This window comes from Colossoma macropomum, unplaced genomic scaffold (assembly GCF_904425465.1).
Source record: "Colossoma macropomum unplaced genomic scaffold, Colossoma_macropomum, whole genome shotgun sequence".
NCBI classification, from domain to species: Eukaryota; Metazoa; Chordata; class Actinopteri; order Characiformes; family Serrasalmidae; genus Colossoma; species Colossoma macropomum.
Genome location: NW_023494792.1, coordinates 39,093,107 through 39,105,172, shown reverse-complemented (window position 1 = coordinate 39,105,172; position 12,066 = coordinate 39,093,107). Strand labels below are relative to the sequence as shown.

The 12,066-nt window shown below is 39.0% G+C and overlaps 1 protein-coding gene across 1 annotated transcript; it reads left to right on the top strand.

The window, feature by feature from the left end:
• The first annotated feature begins 3,423 nt into the window (after positions 1–3,423).
• On the top strand, positions 3,424–9,142 carry tigarb (TP53 induced glycolysis regulatory phosphatase b). Its single transcript, XM_036577138.1, has 6 exons — positions 3,424–3,564; positions 4,100–4,137; positions 4,233–4,354; positions 5,068–5,145; positions 5,578–5,688; positions 8,342–9,142. The coding sequence occupies exons 1-6, from the start codon at positions 3,533–3,535 to the stop codon at positions 8,753–8,755; spliced, it is 795 nt and encodes a 264-aa protein (XP_036433031.1). The 5' UTR covers positions 3,424–3,532; the 3' UTR covers positions 8,756–9,142.
• Positions 9,143–12,066: the final 2,924 nt, after the last annotated feature.

Below are 12,066 nucleotides of genomic sequence, written 5' to 3'. Positions count from 1 at the left end.
CATGAGTCTTCAGTAATGGCCTTTAAACAGTGAAAAATTCTTGTGCAAAAGTTTCTAATTTACTATACAGCTGGAACTAGCTGTAGCACTTCAAGTGCATTATGCAAGCAACATGTGTCCTAATTTGTAATTTCAGGAATGATGGACTATCCTCCCATGAACATGGAATATATTGCTGATATACTCCAAAATGGACCGTTCAAAAGTTTGGAATCACTTGCCTTGTTAACCTTTTTGTCATTTTATATACAATAATAACTTATACATTGTGGATTGAAATATTACAACAAAAGCTAATTTAGATTTTTTTTCAATATTTCAAGAATTCAGTCAAATGAGACATTGTTAAATGATAAATCATATACTGTAATGATCTATTGATATTCAGTTATCTGTCTTGAGAGTTGATCTCTACTTTTGTTTTATTATAACTCTATTTTCTGTGTTTTCCAGCTTTCTCAGTCATTGTTCAATCATCTACAGCTCTGTTCTGGATTCTTATTTACAGCTACCTAGGGTCCGGCTAATCATTTGAAATCTGTGGATTTGTACTGGACTAACATATTAGACTTATTTTAAACACACATGCACAAACTTTTTGAAAACGTTGATTCCAAACTTTTGAACGGAAGTATAAATCTTATGTTCAGTCTATGTCAAAATATTGCAGTGTGCATGGGCTAACATTCTTTTGAGGCTATATCAAATTTACATTGCCTTTCCTTTTTTATTGTTATTTTATTTTTTATTAGTCTATCTGAACGTTTATCCTTATGCTGCTAAAAAAAAAGAGCTACTCTTTGTCCAGTCTTACACAAATTGCGTTGTCTACCTACATTCCACTTTACGTGTGCTGCTACATCCAAATTATTTTTGTATCCTAGTTTTTGTTTCTTAGCCTGTTAGGGTTTGAAAATGAAGCAGATCTGCTGGCATGTGCATCATGTAGCTAGTATAAATGCTATTTTCTTTCCAGCTGTTCATTTGTCTGTTCTCTTTCCAGCTGTTGCTGTTACGTTTTTCCTATGCATTGCTCTTTTGCAAGGTCTGTAACACAAACATGGATGCTTGCTGCTTCAATACCTCACCTCATTTGTTTATCAGGGAGCTCAAGCAGGCGGTTTGGAGAAGGAAGAAGAAGCAGAGGCATGTTGTAGAGTTCCTTTGCTGTTCAGTGGTCGGTGGGTGTCACACCTTGCTCCCTCCTTGGTTTGCTCTCCACTGACAAGAGGGCTTTTTACACAACCATCACTGAAAATACACACCTAGCCATGAGGACTGTCCACATTTCAGTCCACCCCAGGTGCTAAATGTGAGACAGGGGCAATATATTACAAATATATATTTGTTGTTTTGTTTGTTTTCTTACCTGAATTTATTGCAAAGATTAACTACACCAATGTGGTGCAATTTACACCAAAGAAAAGATTCGAGAAACAGAGATATGTGTGAAACCAGTTTGTGTGTGTTTTTTTTTAAACTCCAACTATAAACCTGAGTATGTACTTCAAACCTGAGTATGTACCTCAGTAAGCTTATTCCACATTTTCTCTGTTCAATAAATTTAAACCAAAACGCTTTTCGTGTGACTGTGTGTAATACAGAAAACTTTTGTTGCACTTTATTATTATTATCATTATTATTATTAGTAGTAGTAGTAGTAGTAGTAGTAGTAGTAGTAGTAGTAGTATCGGTAGTGGTAGTATTAGTATTATTATTGAAGTACTATTGTACACCTCAGTAACTGTACGTCCCTCATTCACTCACGCTGTAATGCCGTCATCTAGCGGTGAACAGCTGAAATTGCATTGCCGTTCCGACACTCATTTCCTACATCTTAAAACAGTGAGATATAAATTTGATATCTTTTCATTATTTTGCTACAATATTCCTGTATTGATAATAAATTAAAATGCTGGTATATTTATTTTTAATCCACTGTACTTAATCTAGGTATTTTGTTCACGTAAAACACAAGCAGCTATTTAAATATATCAAGCTTCGACTCACTCAGAAAAATCACCTGCATTTCACATGGGATCATATGTAAACTGTCTAAAAAAAACACGTTCACGAATAAACCCGTTATATAATGTAAATGTGATTACATTTGCCATATCTCACAGACTCGCGATCGGTGAAACGTAACCACGCGCTGCACTACTGGATAGTATGGATTAATAGTGGTGCACTATTTCTTTACAGTCTCTTTAGTGCTGTAATTTTGGGTTTGGGACGCAGCCTGAGTGTTTTGAAGTCGGCGCTGACGCTGTCGTGTGACGTCAACTACAAGCAAAAACAGTTCTGGAATGAGCGCGATCAGGCCGGAGTCGGATGCACTCTGTGGATCAGGTTGCTATTTGGAAGTCATTTGACGGGACGGACGCAACCAACTTGTACTTCCTTCCGGGGACAATTTTAGGTTGACACAGGTTTTGCACAGCGGCATATTAAGCATTTAAAACTCACCAAAAAGGGCGCTATTCAAAAGGGGCAGACTCACTTTGTTTAATTGGGGTGGCCAGAGGCGTGGCCAAGCTTAACGGGACGGTGGCACTGGCCACTCCTGGCTCTGCCCCTGTAAGTCACTCTAGATAAGAGTGTCTGCTAACGACTAATGTACATGTAAATATTACAAATGCAGCACTGTGCAAAAGTCATAGACCATTTCATTTATTGAATTTCCAGTCAAAACAGCGATTAAATGAAAATCATTACTTTTTTCAGTGTCAATAAAAAAGCTCTGCCGGTTTCTGCCGCACCGGATCTCTGCTCGACACTGGTGGGCGTTTCTAAATTAAGGGACCATACTGAACACATCTGGGCCACTAAAACAGTGTTTCTCTGCTCCCAGCACACCTGATCCAACCAGTTAGCTCATTATTGAGTTAAAGTGGCAGTGTTGAAGCAGGAAAAACACTAAATGTGCAGGACGGCGGGCCTCCGGGACCAGGGCTGAGAAACCTTGACCTGAACAGTCTGATACGCTGTCTGCTGCTGTACAGAAGCTTACAATGAGACTAAAATACATACATGTGCTTTTTATGCTGTTATCATGTTTAGAATACGGCAGTCATCCATACAGATTACAACGTGAGTTATTTACAACTTCACATTCTTTCAGACCTACAGTGCTGAGTTGTCTTCTCACAGTGGAAGGATTTGCAAGAGTGGACCTGGAGTTTTTCTTAGAGATGAAAACTTTAAGTATGTTTATCTGATGTTGGCAGGTTTGGTGGCCACAGTTGTTAGGAGCCCGCAGCTTTCAATGATTTTTGAACTCCTGTTTTTCACATATTTTCCTTTTATTTTTCTCTCCCCCGTGCATTATCTTACATCTAAACTCAGAAATATCCCCTTTAGCCATTTTATTTCCACGTGAGAGACTATTATTTCACCACACGATGGCGGGCGATTCACTAGAAGCCCGGGAAATCCGCTAGATGACGTCAGCGAGCTGCGGCACTCTGCCACATGAACCAGGAAGAGTCGGACGGTCGTTTAGCTCCGCCGCCGCCGCTCTAGTTTTATTATGATCACGTTTGGTTTAACACTCGTCAGACAGTAAGTGGCCGTTTTGTCACGCTGGATCCCTGCATGCGTTTTAGCCGAGGCAACCCGTGTTTTCCTTTCAAATGTCGTGTCATTGTCACTGTCCAGTGAGGGACAAGCAGCACTGTGACCACTCTGTGTGTGTGTGTTATAACTTTGTCTGTCCAACCCTGACTTACCGCTGTATACCATTCAGTCTCACTGAAATAAGTAAAAGGGGAATTACTCTTTTTTATTTCTACGTAAATCAGTCATTGAGAGTGGTTTGATGTGAAATGGTCCACTGTAGACAAACTTGCGTGGATTTGTTTAGAATGGTGGTGCTAGGAACCAGGAGTCACGTTGTCTACGATGTTAAGTACAGCTGGGCACAAATATATATAAAATGTGCCCAGCTGTACTTCCCCTCCCCCAAGCATAATGCTTGAGTTAAGTGCGTAACATATATGAAATGTTTTGATGCTCCTCAGTATACAAATTAGCTGGATACCTGCTGGCAAACTGCTGAAGGCTGTTTGTCTAAGATTATGATTTTTTTTCTTTTCAGTGGTGAAACACAGTACAATAAGGATAAACTGCTGCAGGGTAAGAACAATATGAACAAAAATTCATTAGAAGTATTTCTTTTTACCAGCTGCAAGGATGTGAGTGATGTTTCATGTCCACTTGTATGTCTGCAGGTCAAGGTATTGACACCCCCCTTTCAGAAGTGGGAGTGCGGCAGGCGGAAGCAGCAGGACACTACCTCCGAGATATTCGCTTTACCAATGCTTTTGTTAGCAATCTGCAGAGAGCCATGCAGGTAATTGTTTGTGCTCTATGCCTTACAGAGTACTTTTAGTCTCAGACAGTCCTTTACTTTGGTCCAGTACAAATTACATCTAAAAGATACCCCATCTAATTAGTAAATTTAGCTACCTTAAGGTGCACCCGTTACTGACACAGGCTTGTAGTTGCACACATACAGCACATAATATCCATGGAAATCAGTGCCAGTAGAATGGAACCTTCTTAGATTAGATTAGATTAGATTAGATTCAACAACTTGTCATGCAGAGTACAGGTCAGAGCCAATGAAATGCACTTAGCATCTAACCAGAAGTGCAAAATGCAGTATTATTTACATATAAAGTGCAGAAGGAGGGTATAGTGGTTAAAAATAATACATAGATATGCAAGTATAAATGTAATATACATATATACAGAGTGAGTGGAGAGCATACAATGAGGTAGTATGTCCTTTGAGGTAGTGTGTCCTGTGGGAGGAGCATATGTAAAAATATGCAGAGTAAACTTGTACAGTAATTGTTGGTGCAGATATGAGTAGTGCAGTAATACAGTACAATACAGTGCAGTGAGCTGTAGGGGAGGTCGAGTCTACAAACTTCAACATTTCTGTTTCTGATGGGATGACTAAAATGATTCTAGGACAGACGTCTAAGTCTAAGGATGTTGATGAGACCTATGTGATCTTGGGTTCATGTGTGCCTCCCTTTTCTCCTTTTCCCCCCTCAGACTGCTGAGATAATTCTGAGGAGCAATGTCCACTCTTCTAGTGTTGAGATGGTGCTGGATCCTTTACTCAGAGAAAGGGTGAGCTTCTGCAAAGCAGCATCCTTTATCTTTCTCTCTGTAAGCTATCTGTCTCTATGAGCTCTCACTTCTGCTCTGCACTACAGGAATAGAGATCATATAAAACGCTGCAGGTTTTCCAAAATGTTCTTTTTGGATTTTAGGGTTGCAGAGTGGATTAGATCTGAAATAGAAGCTGAAACCCAAGACAAAAACAAACATCATCTCTGAGTAACTGACCTTGATTGCTGAATGATGTTGTCTGTCTTATGTACTGGCATTTTAACTGACATTTGTTTCAAGTAGTCTGTCCTGGCCATAAGCTAACCTTCGCCTATCCCTAACCTCCTCACTCCTAACTGTGACCTTCACCCAAAATCTGTTCTTGGAACAGGATCCCCTTCTAAACGTGACAGTCCCATGCCTCTTCTCAGTGTGTGCTGTATTTGGCAGGGGTTCGGTGTGGCTGAGGGCCGGCCCAAAGAAGACCTAAAGAACATGGCCAATGCAGCGGGCCAGGCCTGCAGAGATTTCACACCACCAGGTGGAGAAACACTTGAACAGGTAAACTTAATAATAGTGCCGTTCAGTCTGCAGCTTGTTTCAATGCTTGTCAAGGTTCTAGTGAGTGGACATCTAACAATGTTAAAATATAATTTTAAAGCAAAATCATACAATGTAAAACACAATAACGTATGTTCATGACTGGAATTCTGACAGCCTCTCAAGGCTAATATCCCTAACATCCCCAACACTTTTTCTTATTTTAAAGTGATAGTTTGGAAAAAAATAAAATTTACACAATTTTCCCCTTACCCCAAGTGTAATACACTGATCAGGTATAACATTATGACCACCTCCTTGTTTCTATGCTCATTGTCCATTTTATCGGCTCCACTTACTATATAGGTGCACTTTGTAGTTCTACAGTTACAGACTGTAGTCCATCTGTTTCTCTGCATACTTTGTTAGCTCCCTTTTACCCTGTTCTTCAGTGGTCAGGACCCCCATGGACCCTCACAAAGCAGGTACTATTTGGGTGGTGGATCATTCTCAGCACTGCAGTAACACTGACATGGTGGTGGTGTGTTAGTGTGTGTTGCGCTGGTCTGAGTGGATCAGACACAGCAGTACTGCTGGAGTTTTTAAACACCACAGAGTCACTGCTGGACTGAGAATAGTCCACAAACCAAAAATATCCAGCCAACGGTGTCCTGTGGGCAGCATCCTGTGACCACTGATGAAAGACTAGAGGATGACCAACACAAACTGTGCAGCAGCAGATGAGCTATCGTCTCTGACTTTACATGTACAAGGTGGACTGACAAGGTAGGAGTGTCTAATAGAGTGGACAGTGAGTGTTTAAAAACTCCAGCAGCACTGTTGTGTCTGATCCACTCGTACTACCACAACACACACTAACACACCACCACCACGTCAGTGTTACTGCTGTGTTGAGAATGATCCACCACCCAAATAGTACCTGCTCTGTGAGGGTCCATGGGAGTCCTGACCACTGAAGAACAGGGTAAAAGGGGGCTAACAAAGTATCAGAGAAACAGATGGACAACAGTCTGTAATTGTAGAACTACAAAGTGCACCTATATAGTAAGTGGAGCTGATTAAAATGGGCAATGACCGTAGAAACAAGGAGGTGGTCATAATGTTAAGGCTGATCGGTGTATATAAAAATGGACAATAGTAAAAACAGCAGTAGCAGGCATTTTGAAGCATGTATTTTTTCAGATCTTTGTCCATTTTCTAGAAAAGTGTCATGAAGTGTTAGAAACCACACAAAATGTGATGACAAAGTCCTTATAGGAAAGTCTTTTCACTCAGTGGCTATTTTGGCAACAGCCCCAGGCATTTATTCCAATCATACCTGTTTAGGCTCCTCTTGCTTTGAATGGCAAAAGACCTATAAACCTGAAACAGAAAGCCACATTAATATTTCAACTACGTATTTGAAATCATGTTTGTGCTCTTTGGCCAAAATTAACGTATCGTGGTGACAGCTCTGATATTAAGAGGCAAAAAATCAGTATTACATAAATTTAGCAGCAAGCTGAGGAATGCTTTTGAAAACATGCTTTATTATTTTAAAAGCCTAGGGAAATCTTTGGTATTGGATGAAATGGAGGCTGCCTCTACAGATGTTTTCAGTTAAACCTACAGCTAAGCAGTACACTGAATGCTGATGAGGACTTGAGGTATTTTCTCCTGAGTGGGCAATGTGCCAACATGTTAGTATGATTAGTTTGTATTGACTGTCACAGTACAATATACACCCTTATTCACAATTATGAGCAATAATGTTACATTTTACTGTCCTCAAAAAACAGAAAAATGGTGTTTCATTGAATTGTTAGCGGTTATCCTCCATATTTTCTCCATTTTTATGTGTTGAAAAGGAAAGAGTACCCAAAGAGTGATTTCAGTATTTGAGTACTGGCACCTCAATTGCTTAACTGAACACTTGAATACCCTAGTACAAGTCCCTAGTAAAATCTGACAAAAATCACCTAACTACAGTAGTTTGTAGTGTTTGGCTCAAAAATGTACCCGTGTTTTTTTCAGGTTATTGTTGCTACTGCATTCACATAGCTCTACAACAGGGAAGGGCTGTTCCTCCAGACACACACAGTGTGTGTGTATAAATGAAATGCACATAACGATGTCCAATGAGAACAATGGCAAAAACTGCTAGGGATTCAAATAATTAACTATCAAGTAAAAACTAAGAAAATAATTTAAGAGTCTTTAGTGTGTTAGTATTGTTTGAGGCAGAAAGACTATGTAGATATTGTTTTAAATAAAAAATAGGTGACTTCTTGTTAAATTTACTTTTATGAATATGAAATTTTGCAAAAAGTGTAACAAAGTTAATCAGAAAATACTCAAAATCTTAAATAATAAATAATACATCTTTGTAAAATAAAGAAGAGGCATTGCAGATATCTTGGCAAATAAAGGTAAAAAGGATTTACGGAAGGTAACAGTGTGAGGACGAGTGTTACGAGCTATCCCATTCATTTTTCAGCCAGTGAATTGTTTCCTTCTGCTTTATAATATCTCTTCAATGATTCGTTTTCTCTTAAGACACTGATGATAATCCCTTATGCTATAAGCATTCAGACATAGCTTAGAGACTGAAAGTAGTTTGATGAAGGAAACGGCAAAGGCGGTCATCAATTTGTGGATGTGTGCATGTATCCAGGTGAGGACCCGCTTCCAGAAGTTCCTTAAGTCCCTGTTCCAGCGAATCCTGGACAACCACTGTCATGCTGCTCAACATGCGTGTCCCAGTTCTATCCCAACACTTCCAGAATCCTTACCACCTGTGGTTGCAGGACTAGCTGACGATGGAGTCGCTGACCTGCTTGTTCACGCTATAGTGGTGAGCCATGGTGCATATATTCGAGTAGCAGTGCGCCACCTGGTGGAGGACCTGCACTGTAGCCTTCCTGTGGGGCTGAAGATGAACCAGGTATACTCAGCCTGCCCCAACACAGGCATTTGCAGGTTCATCTTCACTCTAGGTGCAGATGCAAGGGGCCCACGACCCACTGCGGTCCACTGTGTCTTCATCAACAGGAGGGATCACTTGGCTAGCCTCAAAGACTCAGACTAGAGGCTCGGTATGGCAGCTTCCTGAAAACAGCTACAGCAACTGCAGTGTTGCTTTTGGTTCAAACTCTAAGGGCATGCTGACTACAGTTTATATCCTTTAATTTATGGACATGGAAGGAGAAAAAAGTTTCTGTCTATGTAATCTGTGTTACAGCGCATCGTTTATTTAAAATTCTGAGATTGCTGTGATCCTAAATGTATAAAAAACTGTTTTATATTTGCATTGCAGGGGGTCGAAAGACAGCATGTTTGTGCAATACTATTTTTTAACATCACTGTACTACTGTAAACGAAGACAAACTTTGTATGCATTTCATATGTCCTTTCATGTAAAAAGTGGACATGGTGTATTATATCCCATATGGAATAAAGAGTGATGAATACTTTAGTTCAGATATGTGTTTCTATTTGTAGTTTTTTAAAAACAAGATGCTGTAGATTTTTTCACTATTATTATTATTATTATTATTATTATATAACATGTATGCTGTGGATGAAGCCACCAGTACTCTTCGCAACACTTAGTACAGGAAACTTGCTTTAAGTTTTTCAAAGTAATCTGCAGGGATATTTTTCCAGACCTCCCAAGTTTAGTCTTTGAAGTTGATTGCGTTTTCTGCCTAAGTCCAAACATATTCAGTGATGTTGAGGTCTGGGCTTTGTTTTACATGCAAATTGTCTTTTTTTTTTTATGTCTACTTCCTTTTTTCAGTAACAGCTTTTTGACAGATACACATCCTTTCTGACAGTGGAAGGATGGACAGAAAAACCTGTGGATTCTTTCAGATCTGAAGCAAGAGTGGGGCTTGATTTTCTTATATCTATCAAAGATGAAAACGAGTTAACTGTTTATCTGGTGGTGACAGTTTTGGTGGTCTACCAGGTTTTGTAGTGAGAGGAAAAAAAAAAAAGAATGATTTGACTGGAAAAATAAATGTCACAAAGTAGCTTTCTAAAAATCCAAGTCCAGCAAGGTTGGGATAGCTACTGAAAAATTTGTAGTTAGATACTTTGTAGCTACTTTCCCAAAATTTGTAGCTAACTGCAATTTAGCTACTTTTCCAGAAAAAGTAGTGGCTACTTTTTAGCTACTTTTTGAAAAGTAGTGCACTACTTTTTAGCTACTTTCAAAGCTCGATTGTCAGAATGTTTGTGAATCTCCACCTGACACACCAATCAAGCAGAACTGAAAGTGTGAACAAGACACTGCATTTAATCATGTGCCAGAAAGAAACATACAATTGAAAAGCTACATAAAAATCACCAAAAAGTAAGTTTAAGTGTAACCAACAATCAACTTACACAACCAAAGGTGTGATATCCTACAAAAATATAGATTAAGTAAAGGTAAAGTCAATCATTCCAGGTTTTTCCTAACAGAAATCAGCAAAAATAACCGAATACAAACCAAGCAATTTTGCACAAAGCATTGTCAACTGTTGAAATAAAACTGCTCTAATTTAAACATTTCAGCAAGATATGTACAGACATGACATTCAGAGTCCTTTCTTAAACTTTAGCAACTCTTCAGCCTCAAAATTCTTATCATTGACGCTGGCTCTGCGGAGTACTGTTTTTAAAAAAATGTTTTTTCCACTTTAGCTAAGGCAGGGGTCAGCAACACACGACTCTTTTACTGAGCTCTTTTTCCACAGCAGAACTAGATTTTTAGGTAAAATAACAATCATCCTTTGCAGTAAAATAAAGCTCTGCTTATCGATCTAACACAGTTTTAACAATAAATGGTCTTAAATGCTGGAGCTAATGTATAACTGCTAACAGGGCCGTAACTAGGATCAGAATTTTTGTAAGGTCCATTTTGCAGAAATGTTACTTACGTCTGATTGTGATTAAAATAACTGCCAAATAGGAGTATTACAGCAACAATATGTTTCTCCTTTTGTTTTTTTTATTCAATCACTGCTCCTTTTTTAACCAACCATAACTTTTATGCACCTTTTTCTTTCATTTGTTCCTTCTTCATTCCTCCGTTATTCCATAAACTGCTATTAATGTTCCATAAACTTATATGCCTTCAATTGCCCTGTTTAAGTTTAATTAATCATTTAACTATGTATTCAGCTAAAATAATACATTAAATCAGGCGATAGTTTCAAATTGATTTTGTTTCATTTAGCTCTCTCTCTATCTTTGCTTGTCTCTTTTTTGCATCTCTGTAGTCACTGATTATTGTAAAAGCACACATTAAACATCTGTTATAAAAGGCTGTCTGTACCAAAGCCCCAGCTAAAGGGAAAGGCGGCTACTCATATAATTAATGAGACAAAATATAGTCTAATGTACCTGCTGATTTCTTAAAGTTTGCTACATGATACTATACCTTCAATATGCTGGTTAACAGTGAACTTTCTCACGTTGCTTGTAGTATGTTACACAACATAACTTTAATTTCACATCTAATCTCTAATGTAGCTGACTACGGAGTCTGTAGCCTAAACTGAGCAGCTACTGGAGCTAGACTAAAGCATGCTGATTTGGTTAGCAACATTATAAGCAGTCCAAGCAAAAAAAAATAATAATAAGATAGTGTTTTCATTTTACAATCTTAATGTGTTAATTGTGCTCATAAACTCTCAGCTAGCTACATTTTTGCCATAGCAATGTTATGTGTTAGCTTATAGCATGTGTGCTGCATACCTGAACATCTCAAGAAGTCAAAGTTACTCTGGGTCTCGTACAGAGACAAACAGAGCGGGCAGTTCAGTCCATGGCCAAGCCACAGCTGTACTGAGGTCAGCTGAGAACCTCTCACTGCTCGCTGTGTCGTTTCATCGCTTTTTGAATCTCATAAAACCCTGAGAAACTTCTGAGGAGCTCGGAGTCCTTATGAATGTCACAGGCACTGATTACTGAAGTAATTGCGGACAGCAACAATTAATAAGCGGTGATTGGAGGGTTGAGAAAATAACGTGGATTTTGATTGGCCATAGTTCAGTGCCAGCGCTCACAGAGAACAAATCAAATTTCATATAAAAAAAAAAATGAGGCATACTATTCTGTCCCCATTTGATTGGGTGGCCAGCGATACTGTGTCTGCACCCCTGATTGGAGTACTGCCTTATCATAACGCCACTGTTTCATCTTTTTTAATCTCAGGAATGGAGCAAAGTTAAAAAAAAAAATTCTGAAACTACTGAGGTCCGGACCTCGTTGTCCTCATAGCTAGTTACGGCCATGACTGCTAATTCACCAACATCTAACACTGAAGATTGACGCGCAGACTGCTGGTCACATAGCAACGCAGATATCTCGCCTAGCTCGTAGCTAACGAAAAGGCAAAGAGAAAGATTT